The 23,892-nt window shown below is 34.1% G+C and overlaps 1 protein-coding gene across 5 annotated transcripts in view; it reads right to left on the bottom strand.

The window, feature by feature from the left end:
• The window catches only part of ROCK1 (Rho associated coiled-coil containing protein kinase 1), a 147,825-nt gene that overhangs the window by 68,830 nt on the left and 55,103 nt on the right, over positions 1-23,892 (bottom strand). For all 5 annotated transcript variants that reach the window (XR_009566401.1, XM_030842667.2, XM_030842668.2 and 2 more), the window contains 7 exons: positions 17,981-18,081; positions 17,303-17,440; positions 14,561-14,736; positions 13,684-13,768; positions 11,969-12,113; positions 11,505-11,643; positions 5,837-5,928 (listed from right to left, as the gene is read on the bottom strand). Coding sequence is in view for 4 of the 5 variants with exons in the window: in XM_030842667.2 (XP_030698527.1) it covers positions 5,837-5,928; positions 11,505-11,643; positions 11,969-12,113; positions 13,684-13,768; positions 14,561-14,736; positions 17,303-17,440; positions 17,981-18,081 (876 nt within the window). In the remaining variant the exon portion in view is untranslated. The remainder of the gene's footprint in view (positions 1-5,836; positions 5,929-11,504; positions 11,644-11,968; positions 12,114-13,683; positions 13,769-14,560; positions 14,737-17,302; positions 17,441-17,980; positions 18,082-23,892) is intronic.

Raw genomic sequence — 23,892 nt, 5'->3', positions numbered from 1 at the left:
AAATAGATGTAACAGATATACTAAGCACAATCCAAGACCAACAGCAGAATACACATTTTTCTCAAGTGCACATGGGACTTCTCCAGGACAGACTATATGCTAGTTCAAAAGACAACTTAATACATTTAAAGAGATGGAAATTCTGCAAAGTATTTTCTCCAACCACAATGGAATGAAACAAGAAGTCAATAATAGAAGGAAAATTAGAAGTTTCACAAGTATGTGGAAAATTAAACACTGTTCTCTTAAACAATGAGTCACAGAAGAAATCAAAAAAGAGACTAGAGAAAATGCTCTGAGATGAAAGAAAATGAAAACAACATACCAAAACTCATGGGATTCAGTGAAAGCAGTACTTAGGGGAAAAATTTAGTTGTAAATGCCTATATTATTAAAAAAGAAAGATGTCAATTCAACAACCCAGACTGACACCCTAAGAAACTAGAAAAAGAAAAGCAAACCAAGTCCAAAGCAAGAGGAAGGAAAGAAATAATAAAGATTAAAATTCAGGTAAGCAAAATATATAATAGAAAATAAATAGTGAATATTAACAAATAATTTGTTCTTTAAAAAGATCAATCAAACTGGCAAATCTTACTAAACCAAGAAAAAAAGAGAAGACACAGGAATAACTAAAATCAGAAATGAAAGTGGGGTCATAACTACCAACCTTCTACAAATAAAAAGGATAAAACTAAAAACTATGAACAATTGTATACCAACATATTAGATAACCTAGATGAAATGACAAATTCCTAGAAACACACAAACTATCAAAACTTATTTGAAAAAGAAAATTTGAATAAACCTACAGTAAGAGATTTAATCAGTAATAAAAAATGTCCCAACAAAGAAAAAAGTCCAAAACAAGATGATTTCACAATCGAATTCTACCGAACATATAAAGAAGAATTAATGCCAATCCTCACAATCTTCCAAAAAACAGAAGAGGATAAAACATTTCCTAATTCATCCCATGAGGCCAGAATTACTCTGACACCAAAGCCAACCAAGACACCACAAGAAAAAAAAAAAAAACACAAACCAATATCCCCAGATGCAAAAATCTTCAACAAAATACTACCAAACTGAATGCAGCAGCATATTAAAAGGGTTATAAACTATGATCAAATGGGATATATTCCAGGGTGGCTCACCGCATGAAAGTCAATCAGTGTAATACATCACATCAATAGAACGAAGGAAAAAACCCCACATAATCATTTCAAATAACACAGAAATGGCGTTTTACAAAATCCAACACCCTTTCATGATAAAAACAATCAGTCAACAAGGCACAGAAGAGAACTTCCTCAACATAATAAAGGGCATTAATGAAAAACCCATAGCCAACATCATATACAATGGGGAAAGACTGAAAGCCTTCCCCCATGATCAGGAACAAGACAAGGAACAATGCCCAGTTTCACTACTGCTATTCAACTATGTACTGGAAGTTATAATCAGAGCAAATAGGCAAGAAAATAAAATAAAAGGCAGCCAAACTGGAAACACGTTCAACATAATTGTTACAAAAATTCCACTGTCCTTTTTTGTAGGAATGGAAAAACCCATTCTAAAGTTCATATGGAATCTCAAGGGATCCCAAATACAGGCATAAATCGGAGATATTGTGAGTTCAGTTCCAGACCACAGCAAAAAAGAAATTAGAGCAATAAAGCAAGTCACACAAATTTTTTGGCTTCCCAGTGTGTAAAAATGTTAACACTATACTATAGCCTATTAGGTGTGCAATAGCATTATGTTTTTTAAAATATTAAAATTAAAACCTTAATTTAAAATTAAGACCTTAATTTTATTGCTAAAAAATGCTGACCATTATATGACCACACAGGGTTGCCATAAACCTTAAATTTACAAATAACTGCAATATCTGTAAAAGCACAATAAAGTGAGGTATGCCTGTAAACAAAACAATCTTGAAAAAGAAGAACAAAGTTAGAAAAGTCACACTTTCTTATTTCAAAGCCTACTACAAAGCTACCACAATCAAAACAGTAGCATAAAGACAGACATATATAGATCAATGGAATACAATAGAGAGCTCAGAGATAAACCCTTGTATTTATATGGTCAAATGTTTTTTGACAAGGGTACCAAGACCATTTAAGGAAAAAAGGACAGTCTTTTCAACAAATGGTGCTGGGAAAACTGGATAACTACATGCAAAAGAATGAAATTGGAGTCTTATCTTACACTATATACAAAAATTAACTCAAAAGAATGGAAAGCAATGACTCCCAACAGACATCTGTATATCAATGACCAGAGAAGCATTACTCACAATAGCTAAAAGGACAAGCATTCTGAGTACCAGTCAATAGATGAATGGATTAAAAAAAAAAGTGGTATATACATACATGGAATATTATTCAGCCTTAAAATGGAATGAAATTCTGATGCATACTATGACATGGATGAACCTTGAAGACATGCTAAGTGAAATGTCAATCTCAAAAAGACAAAGATTGTGTGAATCTACTTATTTGAGGTAGCCAGAACAGTCAAATTCATAGAGAAAAAAAGTAGAATAGTGGTTACTGGGGGGTTGGGGTAAGGGGAGAATGGAGACTTATGGTTCAATGTGTTACAGAGATTTAATCTGGGGTGATGAAAAACTTCTGGAGATGGATGGTGGTGTGATTACATAGCAATCTGAAGGTGCTTAATGCTACTGAACTGTGCACTTAAAAATGATTAAAATGGTAAATTTTATGATATATATCCTTGAAAATAAAGAGATAATCTTTCTTAAAGTTTGTTAAAAAAGAACCCAATAAAAAAAAAAAAAAGAAAGAACCCAATATAATGCTGAGGCAGTCTAAACTCCTAAGCCCCTAAAACTGGCTAGCTCCTAAATTCTTTATCTATGAAGCCTACACTGATGATCTCTCTCATGAGAATGTAAAGTTCTAAGAGAGGACACCAGACTCAGTTGAACCACAGAACCCAAACTAGTATATATGTGCATATAATTAATTGTGTTTGTTTTTAACTAAACTGAAAACTCATCACATGATCTGACAGTTACCACTGTTACCATCTTAAGTGTCACCCATCAGCTAAAGGTGGATTAAGTAATGGTAATATCTTAGCTGAAGTGAGATCATGAATGGCAAAGTGTTTTACAAGTAACCACATATTATATTTAACACAGTATTATTAATAATGTTATTATATGTAATAATTGTTATCATTTTGTTTTTCCTAAAATTTAACTGCCAACAAGTGTCAATTCCCTACGTTTCTAGTCTGTATAATACTGAATAGTGGAAATCTTTAAATGATACATGGTATTTCACAAGATCAAAGATGCTAGAGTCAAACAGACTTAACCTGAGTCCTGACATTGTCATTTGCTAGCAGTATGACCTCTAGCAAGCTATTTAGGTCTTTTCATTTCTTTTATCTTTAATCAGCTGTCATTTCTTTAATTCTATCCCAAATGCATGGAAAAAGTAATTTTACAATCTTAATACTTTGTGTCTCTAAATTAAGAGTAAATAAGATCAGGAAGCTCATGGAAATTCTGCCAAAAAAATCAAGCTATTTTGTACCCTGCTCCCACACAGCCAAGGAACAGATGATGGTGAAGACTGCCATTATAACTTGCAGACATATAAGTGGTAAAACTACCAAAAGAACTATTATTTGCAAAACAGTAAGAAATTTTGCCAAAGAAAATTGAAGAGGCAAAAAAAATTAAAAAGAATTATAACTGTTACATAATTTTTTAAAACTTGGCAGGTCAGAGAGGTCAGTTCAGAATAAAAGTATTCTTGGTATTTTAGGGGTGGGAAGTAAAGAAGGGTAGGAAGAGGGAAAGGGAAGAAGAGAACAATAAGTTCTACAGACTTTGATTTTTCTTTCTTTTTTTACAGTAAGCACAAAATAGGAGCTATCAGGATTAGAAAAAGCTCTCGAAATTTTAAGTACGTTAACTCTAAGCAGACTGTAGCAAAACCATAGATAACAATATAGATCTTAAAAAGATACAGAAATAACAATACTACTAATAAAACTACCTATTTATAGAAATTCTTTAAATATAAAGTTCATTTGACTTAAATTAATGACTTAATTCATTTTACTTACTTTTTCCATAAACATAAACAGTTATATCAAGGAGGTATAACAATATCAAAAATGCCACTGATTTGGATACCATAGTTCCACTAGACTATGAGCTCCACAAGGTAAAGAACTTTTGCTGGTTTGTTTTCCTAATGTCTGAAATAGAGTATTGCTCAATATATAGTAGGTGTTCAATAATGTTTGCTGACTAGGTTGCCTCCTCTCCTAATTAATATCAATTTTCAATACACATGTCTTCCCTACTTTTTTAGAATGATTTATCGTATGGTTATTCTGTAGTTGTTTATGCATTGCTTTACTCTGAAAAAAGAAGCGACAGAAAAGATACTCGGTATTTTCTTCAGTCCTCTTTTAAATTTTCCTCAATTTACAATCATATCTGTATGTTTTCAGCCTTCTGAAACTTTACTAAAAGCATAACTCGAATAAAAACATAATTTTTCAATGCAAACATTCATCATCTCACTCTACTCATCTCTGTCTTGCAACAGTTTCTCTTGAAATGTGAAGACAATAATCATGTCACATTTACTTATGAGGAAGAGGAAGTTTCTTATTTTCCAGTGTATACCTAACTGTTAATAAATTCTCCCACGGTGAGCCTGCTCCTGTAGCTTCTCCAGATAGCAGGTCATTCAGCGACATTCTCTGCAGCAGTGTAATTTCTTAATTTCCAGAATTTCTTATTTCCCCTTTTCCCTTCTTAGTCAATTTTATAGCTTAGTAGAATGTATGTACTGTACCTGAAGGTCATATAATAGTTTCTTTTAAAATATTTAACAAGGATACTTCACTAATATAGGCAAAGCTACATGATCTATTTCTTCAAAATTAGAAAGATTTTTCTCCCCTGAAGGAATCATCTCATACAATCTCAACTAGATAGGCAGATCTTAAGAGGAATACCTAATTTGTTATCTGTTTCTAAAACAGCTGAGTTCATTTTATTATGATCATTGCTGTTGCTACAGCAGGAAGTTAGGGGCTGGTATACACTATCCTTTCTCTGCTAAGTGAAAAGGGAAACAATTCCTGAGACTTCAGCAAGGGAAAGATGAATTCTTGGCCTCCCAAATACACAAAGATGGTGGGAACCTTTGGTGCCATTATGACTTTGATTCAGCTACGTTAAGCAAAGTTTTCTGCGAATCATCGTAATTTTAACTCTTTTTAAAATAGGGAATATTCTAAACTGACTGAAAATTAACTTTTTGCACACTACAATTTTTTATTTCTGGATTTCAAGCTGCAAGTCTGATGGAATCAAGCATACCATAATTTCTTATATCCTCACACAAATTAAACTGCGATAGAACCTCCTTATATTTTAGGTTTTAGTAAGAACAAGAGAATAACTTTTTTTCACAAGAAATACTACCTCTTAATTATTGACTTCCTCTACAAAGAGATACTAAAGTCTAAACAGACAGCAATTCAACAAAGATCAAATATCACATTATGCCTGCTGAGCCCAACTCCATTACATGTACGTAATACTTCATCTTGATACATTGAATGGGACATCAGAGAAGGAGCAGTATAATTTTCCTAATATTATCAAATATTCTCTCTTTAACTAGGTTAGCACAATATTTATATAGTATTCGTATACTCTGGATTTTCATCAGATATATACATATGTTAGGAAGGCAGTCCCAACAGACTATTTACCACAACTACTTTCAAATAGTACTGTAATGTGCAAGAGAAAATAACTTACTGTCTCGGAGTGTTTCCCAAGCCCACTGATCATTTTTGAAGAAGAGATGTCGTTTGATTTCTTCTACACCATTCCGCCCTAATCTCACCTCTCTGAATAGAAAGAGAAGGAGAAAAGTCATTAATCATTTAAGATATTATATTGATACTATAACCTGTTCTTATTTATTTGTGGGCATAATGCTAAATCTGTGCAGGATGTTAGATACGATTTTATGTCACCTTGAAATTATATTGTCAGCATAATTATGAGCTTACATAAAAAATAAGTTGAAGACTGAGAGTATTAAAGAATATTTTCTAAAGAAAAAATACACACAAAATACAGATTTATTGATACCCCATGGCTTTTCTACTGACAACAAATATCCATCACCTTGCTTCATTAGCATAATTAATTTTCTTCATAGGTTTTTTAATAGTGGTAAAGTTAATACATGTTTTGAACTAATAACTTCACACCAGGAGCTAACAAAAACTCCAAAAGATGTTTTAAATATAATATTTCCATTTTATTCTCTACTAAATATTTCTGACCAACCAACAAAAACCAATGACAACTAATTCTTGACCCTACAACAAAACTGAGAGTTTTAATGGGACAAGCTACTGATCCTTGGCCTCTTCAATAGGCATAGAAAAAAAGTATTTTAAAATGTGCTGTTAGCTGAGTTGCAAAGGGGAACTTGGCACCTTTTGTTTTTGTAGAGTACTTATAAACAACAAAAATCCCAATTCTTTTCATGAGTTGAAAGATAAACTGCTTTAATCAAAGAGGAAATCAAAAAATACCTAAAAACAAATGACAATGAAAACACAACGACCCAAAACCTATGGGATGCAGCAAAAGCAGTTCTAAGAGAGAAGTTTCTAGCAATACAATCCTACCTCAAGAAACAAAAAACATCTCAAATAAACAACCTAACCTTACACCTAAAGCAATTAGAAAAGAAGAACAAGAAAACCCCAAAGTTAGCAGAAGGAAAGAAATCATAAAGATCAGATCAGAAATAAATGAAAAAGAAATGAAGGAACCGATAGCAAAGATCAATAAAACTAAAAGCTGGTTCTTTGAGAAGATATACAAAATTGATAAACCATTCGCCAGACTCGTTAAGAAAAAAAGGGAGAAGACTCAAATTAATAGAATTAGATATGAAAAAGGAGAAGTAACAACTGACACTGCAGAAATCCAAAGGATCATGAGAAATTACTACAAGCAACTATATGCCAATAAAATGGGCAACCTGGAAGAAATGGACAAATTCTTAGAAAACCTTCTTAGCACAACCTTCCGAAGGTGAACCAGGAAGAAACAGAAAATATAAACAGACCGATCACAAGCACTGAAAATTGAAACTGTGATTAAAAATCTTCCAACAAACAAAAGCCCAGGACAAAATGGCTTCACAGGCGAATTCTATCAAACATTTAGAGAAGAGTTAACACCTATCCTTCTCAAACTCTGCCAAAATATAGCAAAGGGAGGAACACTCCTAAACCATCACCCTGATACCAAAACCAGACAAAGATGTCACAAAAAAAGAAAACTACTGGCCAATATCACTGATGAACATAGATGCAAAAATCCTCAACAAAATACTAGCAAACAGAATCCAACAGCACATTAAAAGGATCATAAACCATGATCAAGTGGGTTTTATCCCAGGAATGCAAGGATTCTTCAATATACGCAAACCAGTCAATGTGATAAACCTATTTACAAACTGAAGGAGAAAAACCATATGATCATCTCAATAGATGCAGAAAAAACTTTTGACAAAATTCAATACCCATTTATGATAAAAACCCTGCAGAAAGTAGGCATAGAGGGAACTTACCTCAACATAATAAAGGCCATATATAACAAACCCACAGCCAACATCATTCTCCATGGTGAAAACTGAAACCATTTCCACTAGATCAGGAACAAGACAAGGTTGCCCACTCTCACCACTATTATTCAACATAGTTTTGGAAGTCCTAGCCACGGCAATCAGAGAAGGAAAAGAAATAAAAGGAATCTAAATCAGAAAAGAAAAAGTAAAACTGTCACTGTTTGCGGATGACATGATACTATACACAGAGAATCCTAAAGATACTACCAGAAAACTAGTAGAACTAATCAATGAATTTGGTAAAGTAGCAAGATACAAAATTAATGCAGAATGCTTTAATTAATGCACATTAATGCATTCCTATACACTAATGATGAAAATTCTGAAAGAGAAATTAAGGAAACACTCCCATTTACCATTGCAACAAAAAGAACAAAATACCTAGGAATAAACCTACCTAAGGAGAAAAAAGAACTGTATGCAGAAAACTATAAGACACTGATGAAAGAAATTAAAGATGATACAAACAGATGGAGAGATATACCATGTTCTTGGATTAGAAGAATCAACATTGTAAAAATGACTATACTACCCAAAGCAATCTACAGATTCAGTGCAAGCCCTATCAAACTATCAATGGCATTTTTCACAGAACCAGAACAAAAAATTTCACAATTTGTATGGAAACACAAAAGACCCCGAACAGCCAAAGCAATCTTGAGAAAGAAAAACAGAGCTGGAGGAATCAGGCTCCTGGACTTCAGACTAAACTACAAAGCTACAGTAATCAAGACAGTATGGTACTGGCACAAAAACAGAAATACAGATGAATGGAACAGGATAGAAAGCCCAGAGATAACCCCACGCACATATGGTCACCTTATTTTTGATAAAGGATGAAAGAATATACAATGGAGAAAAGACAGCCTCTTCAATAGGTGGTGCTGGGAAAACTGGACAGCTCCATGTAAAAGAATGAAATTAGAACACTCCCTAACACCATACACAACAATAAACTCAAAATGGATTGAAGACCTAAGTGTAAGGTCAAACACTATCAAACTCTTAGAGGAAAACATAGGCAGAACACTCTATGACATAAATCACAGCAAGATCCTTTTTGACCCACCACCTAGAGAAATGGAAATAAAAACAAAAATAAACAAATGGGACCTAGTGAAATTTAAAAGCTTTTGCACAGCAAAAGAAAACATAAACAAGACGAAAAGACAACCCTCAGAATGGGAGAAAATATTTGTAAACAAAGCCACTGACAAAGGATTAATCTCCAAAATATACAAGCAGCTCATGCAGCTCAATATCAAAAAAAAAAAAAATCAACTCAATCCAAAAATAGGCAGAAGACCTAAATAGACATTTCTCCAAAGAAGGTATACAGACTGCCAACAAACACATGAAAAGATGCTCAACATCACTAATCACTAGAGAAATGCAAATTGAAACTACAATGAGGTATCACCTCACACCAGTCAGAATGGCCATCATCAAAAAGTCTACAAACAATAAATGCTGGAGAGTGTATGAAGAAAAGGGAATCCTCTTGCACTGTTGGTGGGAATGTAACCTGATACAGCCACTATGGAGAACAATATAGAGGTTCCTTAAAAAACTAAAAATAGAACTACCATATGACCCAACAATCCCACTACTGGGCATATACCCTGAGAAAACCATAATTCAAAAAGAGTCATGTACCACAATGTTCATTGCAGCTCTATTTACAATAGACAGGACATGGAAGCAACCTAATTGTCCGCTGACAGATGAATGGATAAAGAAGATGTGGCACATATATACAATGGAATATTACTCAGCCATAAAAAGAAACAAAATTGAGTTATTTGTAGTGAGGTGGATGGACCTAGAGTCTATCATACAGAGTGAAGTTAAGTCAGAAAGAGAAAAACAAATATCATATGCTAACACATATACGGAATCTAAAAAAAAAAAAAAAATGGTTCTGAAGAACCTAGGGGCAGGACAGGAATAAAAACGCAGACATAGAGAATGGACTTGAGGACACTGGGCGGGGAAAGGGTAAGCTGGGACAAAGTGAGAGAGTGGCATGGATATATATATACTACCAAATGTAAAATAGATAGCTAGTGGGAAGCAGCTGCATAGCACAGGAAGATCAGCTTGGTGCTTTGTGACCATCTAGAGGGGGGGTGGGATAGGGAGGATGGGAGGAGACACAAGACGGAGGAGATATGGGGATATATGTATAGATGATTCACTTTGTTATAAAGCAGAAACTAACACACCATTGTAAAGCAATTATACTTCAATAAAGATATTAAAAAAATTAAAAAAATAAAAATTGTGATACCATAAAAACAATAAGATAAATTACTTTAGATATAATGAGACACTTTTAAAGAAGCTTTCACTGACTCTCTCAGACTGGCTTAGGGAAACTCTCCATGGTTCTATGGCACACGATACTTAAGAGTACTTACCTCTCTGTACAATAAATACCTCATTTGCCTGTCTGTTTCCCCCAAAGGACTCTGAGGTAGTGGAGAACAGTGGCTGTGTTATCTTGGTCATTTGTATACCTCTAGCATAGTTTTTATATTATAATATATTTATACAGTGCTTATATTAAAATGTAAAAATTTCAAAAACTATATGTTTCAGGCTGTAAGGGACATACTGAAGGAGGATAAGTTAATTTTAATTAAAGTGAATCCAAAATTGAAACATATTTAAATTTAAAGCCTCTCTACTATTTAAATTAACAATATACAACCTTAAATCCTAAATGTAATCTTAGTAAGCCATCTGGTTCCTGTTTAAATTTTAAAAGTAAACCACAAGGGTATATACATAATATGCCATTTTTGTTTCTAAAACACTTATGTGCATTTACATTTATAAAAAATGCTTGTTGAAACTGGAAGACCATGTCAATGAAGGAAGGAGGTAGAAAATACTACATACTTTTTTTATAGCTTTGCACTACTTCATTTCAAAAAGCATATATAATTAAATCTTTTTCCCAGCTTTACTGAGGTATAACTGGCAAATAAAATTTTAAGATATTTAGTTTACAATGTTACAATTTGATATTCATACATACACACTATGAAAGGAGTCCCACAACAAGCTAATTAACACATCAATCACTTCAAATATTTACTTTTCTTTTTTTGATCGGGGGCAAGAACATTTAAATGTTGTCTCTTCACAAATTTTGATTATACAATACAGTGTTATCTTAAATGGCATCAGCTGGAAGATGCATCATCATTTTTCTATCACCAGGAAAAAAATGTCCCAGTTAAATTACTACATGCCATTGATTTTAAGATGCTCTCTAATTTTAGAGATTTTAACATGTTAAAAAAAAAGAACTCAGGGAATTCCCTGGCAGTCCAGTGGTTAGGACTCAGTGCTTTCACTGCCAGGGCCCAGGTTCAATCCCTGGTCGGGGAACTAAGATCCCACAAACCGCACAGCATGGCCAAAAGGAAAAAAAAAAAATCAGACTCAATAAAATATACTACCATCTTTATACTTAACTAAGTTAAAAATGTTAACAATGAAAAAAATAATCATCTTGTCTAGTCATCAGCAAAGAATCTATTACTATCCCAATTTCTTAGGTAAGGTAAGTGAGTTGAGATCCAGAAAAGCCATCCAGAAAAATCAGAAAAATTATATCAGGTTTCACTGTCATGAACGACTTGGGGAATGGTAGGTTTTATTCCAATAGTTCAAATATAGAAGTTCAGATATAGACCTTAAAAACTGAGCAGCAAAATGAAAATTTCCTTGGAATAAGTGTTCCATGTTAAAATTATTTACCTGTCAGTAAGGAAGGCACAAATAAGATTTTTTGCTTCTTTTGATATGTCATTATCATCAGGGAAGGTAAGTGAATTTTTATGGTTCATAATCTTACTGTAAGTTCCAACCAGAGAATCTGCATAAAATGGTGTATCACCTGATAAATTGACAGGGAAAACAAAAGCAAATTAAGATACATTGAAAGAAATTAGTTTCAAAGGAAAAGAGTCAATGTTACTGTTTAAAGATAATTAACTATGCATAAACTAAAAATATACACCAAATACATAAAAAGAAGTAACACATCAAGTTTCTCTAAGTCTCTGAATAGCTTGTCAAAACTGACACAGTAGGTTTGGATCAGTTTGTTTCCTACAAACAAAATCAACACTGCTTAATGTAATATTTTATTAGAAGAAGCCATGTCTAAGTTTGGAGATGAACAACTATGTTAGAGGTACATAAAATCCTCCTTTACTCACCTACAAGCATTTCATATAAAAATACCCCAACTGACCACCAGTCACATTCTCGTCCATAATAACCATCACCACCTTGAGATTTTAATACTTCGGGGGAAATATAATCAGGTGTCCCAACTGCTGTATCACATCGTACCATACCTTCCTAAAAAGAGGTCAAATTTTCAATTAGGATATGAATGTAAAGTCTCAATTATTCAGCATGAGTTTTTCTTAATATAACATGTAGAACTCTTAAGTCTTTGTGTTATGAAAGATCACATCAAAACCTAATGCAGACTTGATAAAAAGTAACAAACAGCTTAATCATATATACATATTATATACATAATATATTCATAATGTATGTGTGTATGTGTATATGGTTATAGCAGTGATTTTTATTTTGTAATAACACTCACTAGAAAGACACATTGCCACCATTTATTATTCCTCCAGTTGTACCAATATGATGATCTCATCTTAATTGCAGAGAACAAGTATATAAGTCAATGCAAATATGTTGAGGAACCGACAGAATGAATCACTTGATAACATCAATATATAAATGCTGATTTAATTGTTTTTTTACTAAAATAGTCATTCATTTTAATTATGCTTGAAATTGAGGGGAAAAAACATGTAAGAATTGACTGTACAAATATAAAATGGGGAAGCATGTGCATGGGAAAAGGGCATAATAGTGTTAAGCCCACTGATAACTACCTAATATGCATTTTAACCCTCTCTCCAAAATAAAAACAAAAAGTATATATACCAGTTACTTACTTTAGCTGGTATGAATGCAACAGAATTATACATGATTACACAAAAGTTCTCACATAGTGTTCTCCTCCTAACCCATAAATTTCTTTTGGAAATAATAAATATAACTTTCTGGTTATTCTTCTATGATAAGTTTCAAAGAATATAAACTGTTTCAACTGAAAATAAAGCAGCATACTTGCTACTTCAGCTATGTATATAAGTTATTTATTATATAAATAGTGAGCATGGGTACCTTTTACTATTGACTCCCCAAATAAGTAGTAAGATCTTTTCATGTTTAATAGAAGGCTAAGTAAAACATTAAAAAATATACATATTCCTGAAATCCAGTTTTTACGAAAGTCTCATTTTAACAGTGGCATTAGTATTTAGTGAAATTTAAGCTAATCCCATTTCTAGCTACCAACAGTGGACATTACAGATTTGCTTTAAAAGATTTAGTATATCTGGCAATCCACGCTTCCCCCAAATAGAGAGGAGAAAAAATAAAGCACTTACAAGTTACTAACACAACACTGAAACCATGGCATCTAGTTCAACAAATAAGACTGGGCACATCAATTCTGTACAAGTCCAGATATGGTTAGTAAATTCTTAAAACACTGGGAGAGGGAAGGGTAAGCTGGGACGAAGTGAGAGTGGCATTGACACATATACACTACCAAATGTAAAATAGATAGCTAGTGGGAAGCAGCTGCATAGCACAGGAAGATCAGCTTGGTGCTTTGTGACCATCTGGGGGTGGTGGGATAGGGAGGATGGGAGGGAGATGCAAGAGGGAGGAGATATGGGGATATATGTGTATGTATAGCCAATTCACTCTGTTATGAAGCGGAAACTAACACACCATTGTAAAGCAATTATACTTCAATAAAGATGTTAAAAAAATTTTGTAAAAAGCATCTATCTTGAATTAGCAAAACTAAATTAAAATCTAATTATTTAACCTTATTCATCTTCATACAAGTACCAAAATCTGCTAACTTCAAATGTCCAGACTTATCCAGCAGCATGTTATCAGGCTTCACATCTCTGAGGGGGGAAAAAAAAAGTACAGTATCTCTGAAACAGATCAGAAGCTGATAAACATTATATGAGGCAGTGATTTTAGGTCATATATCCTCAATTTAGATAAGGTCACCTTTGATCTATATGTGCTCTCTGTCCACATCTATAAGCTGACTTCATCAGGGAGACTCTCTCATATATTATGCCTCAGAAGAAGACATTCTTTTAAGTAGAGTTTGATTCTTCCAAGAGGAAAATCAAGTCATTTGAGAGAGAATAACCATAAAAAATGTAACATTCAAACATAAAAAGTAACTGAGACACACAAGATAGATAAATACATAAATAACCCCAGAAGAGGGTCTAAATCACTTTCATTTTTGCATCCCTGGCACTGAGCACAGCAATTGCACATAGAATTCAAGTGGTGTTTGCAGAACAAATTAAATTATTCTTCTAGCAAATAAATTTGATCTGTTCACTAATTAAAAGCAAATTAATTTGTATATAAAAATTAAAAGCATTTAATACCCCAGAATATACCTTAAAAAAACAGCTTATAATTTTTACTTTTCAGGACACCATATAAAAGCCTTATAATCGGAATAAGAAATATTAAAGAATACATTTATATCAACGCTAAACTGAAATGTTAAAACCACAAATTTCAAGGTTTTAAATTCTGAAACACCACTCATGTCATATGGGAGAATAGGTGGATTTAGAATGGGAAATGCTAGTCAAATGAAGTTTAAGTACTGATATTTAGCTTCTCTCTTTAACAAATGAGAAAATTTAAAGCATTTTTGTCCTTACCTATGAATAAAACCCATGGAATGGATTGCATCCAATGCAAGAACTACTTCTGCAGTATAAAATCGGGCCCATTTTTCAGGCACATCATAGTTGCTCATTAAGTTTACAAGATCTCCACCAGGCATGTATTCCATTACCATGTAGAGATAACGATCATCTTGGAATGCATAAAATAGCTACACAAATACAAAAAAAAAAAACAAATTCATTAAGATTAAGCAAAACTGTTTCATTTAAGAATTGTCAAAATTACTAATATAAGATTTAACTGAAATAATCAAATTGCAGTAGTTGTAAGTACTCAAAAAAAAGGAAACAAATACAAAGATAAATAGCACAAAGAACTTTGCGTATGCAGAGGAGTTATTAACTGTGGTTACTTCTGAGGAGTCGGAGACTTCTTTTCTCTACCCTTTTCTATACTAATTGAATTTCTTATACTGAGAATTTTTAAAAATTATAATAGTTTCAATAAAGAATATACAACTCTTCTAAGCAAAGACATATTGTAGTTCTAATTTAAATTGTACATAGTGGGGTTTAGTGTTAAATTTATATCAACACCACAATTTTCAAGTAATCTAATAAAATTAGGCTACAGTCTTAGTTGTCCCTTATTAGCTGTGTGACTAGGCAATTTACTTAACCTCCCAAATTATCTGTGACTATGATCCTTTCTAGAAGAATATATGGGATAAAAAAAAAGAATATATGGGACTATATATCATGTTTGACTTTTATACTTGCTGCCCAGTCTGTGTCTGGATGCCTGGCAGTTGGCAAGTACTTAATGAATGTTCAGTGAATAAAAGCACAAATTTAATCTATAAATTGAGGGTGTAGCTAATAGGGATTAACTGCCTATCAGAGTTGTTAAAAAGATTAGCGAATAGAGGAAAAGCCCTTAGTACAATAGATGCTCAGTAAACAGTTGCAGTCAGTAGGAGGAGTCGCAGTAACGGCTAACAGAGAAACAGGAAGAGGACAAGAGTCAAAGCAGGAACAGTAAGGTCCATTGATATGAAATTGGCAACAATATCAAGCATAAATATATTATGTGACCAGTGCTGAAGTTAAAAGAAGAGCAAATTTACAAAAGAAAATTTCTTTTTTTTTGGCTGCAATACGTGGCTTGTGGGATCTTAGTTCCCCGACCAGGGACTGAACCCATGGCAATGAAAGCACAAAGTCCTAACCACTGGACTGCCAGGGAATTCCCTACAAAAGAACATTTTAAGTAAACATGAGAAGATTAGAACAGAACTAAAATAAATGAAATAAGCCCTTAGAGAAAAAGTATAACTAATTTACCTAGGCACTTACGTCTTAAAATTCTTTTTATATTTCATTTTTTTCAACAGCATTTAATGATTTTAGTTACAGATTTAGTAACTTTAATTAAATATAAATATTTGGGGGAAGGATAAGAAACTAAGTGGTATCTCATGGCTATCCCAGATTAACATGTACAGTATATCACTCGGACACCATAATTAAAGAAACACTGTTGATTTGGTGGCAGTTTACCCTATTTAAAATGTATCAAGAAAAATAGAGCTTCAAGTTCATAAGTTGTAAATTTAACCTTAAACATTTATGTCATGTTTTTTAACTTTTTACACAACACTGAACACTCCCCAGTATCAGTGGTTCTCAACCAGAGATGATAACTGCCGGTGTCCCACAGCCCCCACCTGCCCACTCTCCCCAACACGCCACCCAGGGAGATGTTCAACAATGTCTGAACACAGTTTTGGTTGTTACACCTTGTGTGTGGGGTGGGGAGGGCTGCTACTGGCATCACCTGGGTAGAAGTCAAGGATGCTGTTAAAAACCCACAGGATAGCCCCCAACAACAAAGAATCACTTGGCCCAAAATGTCAGTAACACTAAGCCTGAGACACCCTGCTCTAAACAGCTGATAAAAACAGGGCAGACATTTCAAGTATAAAAAGTCTTATTATGCGAATCTTAAACATCTTCCATATCCTTTTTATCCCAATTGCTATTATGATTATTTAAGACAGTCTTCATTACATACTGTAAATTTAAAAAACTACAAAATTCATGCTAGGAATTTAGAAATGATCTAGCTCAGCAGTTTTACTATTTTTTTTAAAAAAACCACAAGACCTTATTTCCCCCATATGAAATCTTAATAAGAACCCCAATATATAAGACGTATAAAACATGCAGCTGCTCTAGTTGAAGCAGAAATAGAAAACCCAGAATTATAACCTACCCAAACAACTGCTTGCTTCCATGACTCCATCTGAGGTATCTCCTCAATTGAAAATAACCAATCTAAGCCACCTTTCACATTTTTGAGCAAGGAGACTGAGGCCCAGAGATGTAAATAACCTGGCCACAGCTTCAGGTCAAGATTAGTATCTACAATTACTGACTTTCTAATGTATTTTTCTTTCCACTGAAAAACCTGAAGCCAATACAATATTATTTGGAGGCCTAGCTTAACTTTTTTCCCTCCATTTCTCCCATTCTTTCCACTCTACTCCCATTCTTTCCCTCCATTTCTCCCATTCTCTCCACTCCAGAGACAAATAGTTACTTTCCTCCTAGAGATAATTCAATAAAATTAAATTTTATGATTTTAAAAATGATATATTAGACACTTTTGTAATTGCCAATAAATTCTCTATTACTGTTCTAAAAAACAAAGCTTCTCAGACATGTTAAGTTACAAACTACTAGAGCAACAATGAAACAATAACAAAAGCATACCTGAACAACCCATGGACTGTTAGCAAAAGCCATGATGTCCCTTTCTTCCCAGAAAAAAGCAGAATCAGATCTCTTAATCATTTCAAATTTGCTGAGAAGCTTCATAGCATATACCTTCCTGGTGGATTTATGCCTTACCTTTAAAATTGAAAATGGAAAATAATGAACATTTCATTAACATTTAAAGCTCAGTGTTTCCCAGAACAATTTACTAAATAATTTAACATTATTGGTCTTTCTATTTTAACTTCTTCTCTTCTGAATTATCCCAATTAGATAATGTCAAGGCTTTAACTACCAGATATAAGTAATGTTAGAAAAAAATCTTTATTCCCTATATTATGGCACACTTCCCCCTCCTCCACCCAGCTAGTTATGCTACTTCCTGTTTATAAAACTTACTATTGCACAGCATTTTAGATAGTGTAATATTAGGAGTAAAGATTTCTTTTTTGATGCTTGAAAACTCTTCTCTACCCATGAATTCTTGGGAAAAATATTTCACACTACTGCTGAATTAGCCTCTAGGCTTTCATATCCTTAGGCAAGAATGTCTAGAGCAATTTAAAGCAAGAATTTTATAAAAACAATAATTTCCCAAACAACATATGTTAAACACACAAGTGAATTTTTTAATTTTAAAAAGATTGTTTTTTTAATCTCATTAAAATAACCTACCAATTGAACTTCTCCAAATGCACCTCTACCAATCACCTTCACTACTTCATAATCTTCAGCTTTCATTCGTAAGTCTCTGATTTTATTTATTGTGTCTTTATCTGTATGAAAAGAAAAGTTTATAATTTTAAATCACTGAAGCATTATAACTAAAACTGCTTATTTTACATTCAAGGGCTTGAGAAACAATAAAAAACAAAGATGTTCATTAAAAATTAATATAAGTAAAATATGAAGTTGTAAACAGAAATGTTCAATGTGCTAAGAATTGTTTTTAATAAATTCTGGAATGACTTCACTGTTCAAATATTTTTCTTAAAATCTGACTTACTAGAATGTTTAAAAAAAACATATACTACACGTACACTGAGAAAAATTAGTTAATTAGTTCCTGGTATTTTAAGTATATATCAAATTTGAATCAAGGGGCCACAGGTAGATATTTTAGATTAGTGAAACAAGTTTTCTTTTTATCAAGTCAGTTTTGATGATCCTTTTAAAAAGATATAACTAATTTAAGATATCAAAGGTAAACATGTTAAAGAATCACGTACTTATTATATTTCTCTATTTGAATGCAGATTTTAACTTAAAACACACAGTGGGAATCGCTACAATTATTTATATAAACCTGTCACACTACAAACTACAATAATTTAAAATCCCCACTGGATAGATATTCTAATTCCTAATTTGGTCATAGATTAAAATAGGGCTATTTTAATCCACATGGGTCAACACTGGCATGAGATTACATGGAAAAGCTTCACAGCAGAGTTATACAAAATACAGGGCAGCTATTAAATTTAAGTTCTAGTTCCTGATAAAATCTACATATAGTATCTTGTCTTTCTTTTGAAATGCACATTTAAACTCATGTTTGTATACATTATGACCCATAAACACATGCAACAGAGAGCAAACTTTCACACAGGGATAACATAAGTACATTTAATTTTAGATCACATATCTATTGCAAATGTAACAGCAAGATAGAAACAATAATCAATTTACTGCAGAAACATCTGTGTTAACTATAGAGGCTCTACAGTAATCACTGTAGATACATAAACATAACTTTAAAACACAGTGTCTGCTCTTATGGATTTCAAATGAAATTGAAACAAACAAAAAATAATACCAAAAAATGCAAAAAGGGAAATAAGCACAAGCACAGAGTTTGTGGAATATAAAGGATGACACCTAACCCAAGGCTGCCTAGGAGGGAGGTGGCTAGAAAAGGCTTTCTGGAGGTGAAGAAACCTGAAACAAGTCTAAAAAGAAAGCAGTTAGCTAGCTGGGAAGAAGAAAAGAGAGAATATAACAGGCAGATGGGCAAATATAAGCAAAGGCACAACAGAACTGTTCTGTGTTGCTGGAGTATCAAGTCTGTGGGAAGGATGTGAACGAGAGGCTAGAGAGCCCCAAACTAGTTAAGGAGCTTGAACTTTACCTGCAGGCCAGTAGTTGTAAAATTATTATTTAATCAACAAAAATATTTTTCACATTAAAGTTTAAAAGCAGTACAATATGAAAATAGATAAAAGTGCTCTGCTTCAAGAGGGTAGTGGTGGTGGGTGTCGTCAGAGAGGGGCTGGAGCCTCGTCTACTTCGTACACCTCCATAATGCAGCCCGATAGTGTCCTGTGGGATCTGTCGGGAACTGAGAACCACCACCTGAAAACCACTGCTACGTGTTGGAAGCCATGACAAGAAATGACATATAAACAACACAGTCAAATTTACATTTCAGCTGCACTACTCCAGGGAATATGTAAATGATAAATTCAATAAGGGCAAGACTGGAGTGGGGGTAGAACTTTAAGAGTACTGTAATACTCCAGACACGAAATAAGAAAGTTCTGAACCAGGATAATGTGTACTATAATAGCCTATGGGGTTGAGAAAGGATCCCTGGCTCTGGTTATACCAGATTTAGAGCCATAAATAGGCTATAAAGTCTGTAGTTTGGGGCTCAGAAAATATATCTGCTGCAAATGTGTGTGGAAATGGAGATCTTGCTTCTTGTTTTAATTTCTGACAGCACAGGAAGTTACAAAGCAGCTCGACGTTACTTGTGATTAGAACATTAGTTGTCAAAATGACTTTATTCCATTTAAGTTTTGCATTAAAAGTGCTGTTTTGCCTTGTAATTTTAGGTTAAATCAAAAACTAATTTCCAAAGTCAGTGTTCAATGATAATTCAATGATAGTTGAGAGTGGTTCTTCTCATTAAGAAAAACCTTCATCATGGTCCTTGTCTTAATGAGCTCATCCTGCCATGCAAAATACCATAGACTGGGTGGCTTAAACAGACATTCATTTTCTCATGGTTCTAGAGGCTCAAAGTCTACGACTGGAGCCAGCGTGTTGTGCTTCTGGTGAAATCTCTCTTCCCGTCTAGTTGGCAGCCAGCATCTCTCTGTGCACTCACAGGACCTCTTATGTGTTGCACAGGTAAGGACACTAATCCCATCACTAATCCCATTTTATCACAGTCCCGCCTTTATGACCTCATTTAACCTTAACTGCCTCTTGCTTGGCCCTATCTCCAAATACAGTTATATTGGGGGGTTAGGGATTCAACAGATGGATTTGGGGTTGGGGGACACAATATAGTCCACAAAAAAAAAAATCACAAATGTCACCACTGCTAAGCCATTGACTTGCTATATGCAAAGATAAACTGGGATATTCAGCTTCAATTTCTGTCAAAAATGTACAGAATTGATAACGGTTAGTTAAGTCCATGAGAGTGAATGATGTTTACCACTGATCCTGTGGTTCAGTAACATGATAGATTCAAATATTTTCCACAAAGTACTTGCTGATGTATAATACAATGAATAACTACAGGCTTTAAACATCTTGTATTGTCATGAACTTTGTTATTTTGTTCAACTAACATTTTCTGCACCATAGATAATTTTAACTACCATCACTTGTAACACATCTTAGCAGACTCCACTGCAAGTTGTACTTAGTGTTTCCTCAACTTTTAAAAAAATATTCTTGCCTGTACTTGTTCCATGCAGACTATACATAGAGGCTAATTCTTCACTCACTTCAAACTCAGCATTGATTCCTCAAACAAGAGTCAAGGAAAATCACTCAAAATTGTCTTATTTTTTAATTGACTATTGTTGTTGCTCCCAAGAGTCTCAATTCTTTGAGCAACTACTGTTCATGCCAAAAAGCTAATAGTTTTTTTTAAATTTTATTTTATTTCTTTACTTTTTATACAGCAGGTTCTTATTAGTTATCTATTTTACATATATTAGTGTATATATGTCAACCCAATCTCCCAATTCATCACACACACACACCCCCGCCACTTTCCCCCCTTGGTGTCCATGTTTGTTCTCTACATCTGTGTCTCTATTTCTGCCTTGCAAACCAGTTCATCTGTATCATATTTCTAGATTCCACATATATGCATTAATATACGATATTTTTCTCTTTCTGACTTACTTCACTCTGTATGACAGTCTCTAGATCCATCCATGTCTCTACAAATGACCCAATTTCGTTCCTTTTTATGGCTGAGTAATATTCCATTGTATATATGTACCACATCTTCCTTAACCATTTGGCTGTCAATGGGCATTTAGGTTGCTTCCATGACCTGACTATTGTAAATAGTGCTGCAATGAACATTGGGGTGCATGTGTCTTTTTGAATTATGGTTTTCTCTGGGTATATGCCCAGTAGTGGGATTGCTGGGTCATATGGTAATGCTATTTTTAGTTTTTTAAGGAACCTCCATACTGTTCTCCATAGTGGCTGTTATCAATTTACATTCCCACCAACAGTGCAAGAGGGTTCCCTTTTCTCCACACCCTCTCCAGCATTTGTTGTTTGTAGATATTCTGATGATGCCCATTCTAACTGGTGTGAGGTGATACCTCATTATAGCTTTGATTTGCATTTCTCTAATAATTAGTGATCTTGGGCAGCTTTTCATGTGCTTCTTGGCCATCTGTGTCTTTGGAGAAATGTCTATTTAGGTCTTCTGCCCATTTTTGGATTGGGTTGTTTGTTTTTTTGATATTGAGTTGCATGAGCTGCTTGTATATTTTGAAGGTTAATCCTTTGTCCGTTGATTCATTTGCAAATATTTTCTCCCATTCTGAGGGTTGTCTTTTCGTCTTGTTTGTAGTTTCTTTTGCTGTGCAAAAGCCCAAAAAGCTTAGTCTTAAGGAAGTTTTTCTCTCTGTACACATTTGCTTTGTTGCTGCAAACACCATCAGTGAATAGCTTTCCCTGCTTGACTACAAATAAACCACTTCTAAACTTATGTAAGGTCATAACCTCATTTTCTTTTTTCATCTTTGTAAAGAAAATTCTGCTGTGTTGAGATATTCTATTTTAAATTTTCTGGGGTTTTCTAACTGTTGCTTTCCTGCGAGTTGGGAATGTTATGGCAAGTGCTTATTCTGGTAATGTCAATGCACATTGTACTCTTTCAGCACAGCTACAGTGTAACTGCATACTAACACAATGCCCTGCCCTCTAACTTGATGAAATAATCCACACTTTACTGTGCCTCAAAATAACAACATTCAGTTTCACTTTTCTTTTCCTTTTTTGTTCTGACATGATGGGCATGCACTGGCAATGGAAAAAAAATAATAAAATTCTGTGGTATGGTGATACACATGGAATGCTATTGTGTTGTAACTGTGTCACTGTGATTTCTAGTGTGCTGAGCAGCAGTGTGAAGCAATAACAATGCCATGTATGATTTTTGTCACAGGTACTCAACTCTTCAACTTGTGTTGTAGCATAAAAGTGGTCACAGACAATGAGCATAGCTATGTCCCAATAAAACTTTACTTATGGACACTGAAATCTGAACTTCATATAATTTTCACATGTCATGAAATATTCTTCTTCTTTTGACTTTCTATAAATTATTTAAAAATATAAAAACCATTCATAGCTCATAAGCCATCCAAAAACAAATGGTAGGCCAGATCTGGCCTGTGGGCTGTAGATCTGGCCTGTGCGCTGTAGTTTACCAACCCCTACTCCAATGGAAATCCAGCTTCCCTGAGGACACTGCTTCCCCTGCAGTTCTACAGTGGTGCCCTTTACCCTCCACATGCTTTATACCAATGGCCCTGAAAGTGGGACAGGTGAACTCCACTGCCATCTCTACACTCCCACCCTATATCTGCCAGCTTGCTTTTCATGTTTATTAGGTTCTATCTCCCACTACCTCTCATTGTCACTGTAATCTACTGACCCTCAGGTCATCACATCTCACTGCTAGACAATTTTAGTTCCTGGGTTACCAACCTTCTTTCCAACATTTTCCTATTTTAATTCTTAAGGACTTTAATATACCCACAGATGATACTTCTAATAACCTGGCCTCTCAATACCTTTAACTTCTCTCTTTCAATGATCTTGTCCTCTACCTTATCTCAGCCACTCATTTCCATGGCCACATACTAGATCTTGTCATTATCAGTAATCATAGTCCTCCCTTAATTTCAATTTCAAATCCTTTATTCTCTAAGCACTCCCTCAGCTTTCCTGCTCACTCCCTCCAAAAACCACACCCCAACAATCCCCAGCCCCACCAAGGCCTCCAATCCACTGATCCTATCCATTTTTACTGTACCTCACTGTACTGATAGGTTCTCTTTCTTACCTACTGAGCTTAAATTACATGGTCAATTATTATAATCGCTCGCTTGCATAACCTTTAATGCCTTGGCTCTCTTCTGCTTCATTATACTTAGTTTGGCAAAACCATAATTCTAGTTAAATCTACCTCTACAACTAACTCTATGTCAGCACCCATGTAGTTGAATATGTCTGGATAAATACATAAAATCATACTGTCTGATCCCACTTTAAATCCATAATTGCGAACATAAAGCTTGCCCTTAATTCTGCTTGGC

The sequence above is a fragment of the Globicephala melas genome, chromosome 13 (assembly GCF_963455315.2).
Source record: "Globicephala melas chromosome 13, mGloMel1.2, whole genome shotgun sequence".
Taxonomy (NCBI): Eukaryota; Metazoa; Chordata; class Mammalia; order Artiodactyla; family Delphinidae; genus Globicephala; species Globicephala melas.
This window is presented reverse-complemented; position numbering and strand designations above follow the sequence as displayed.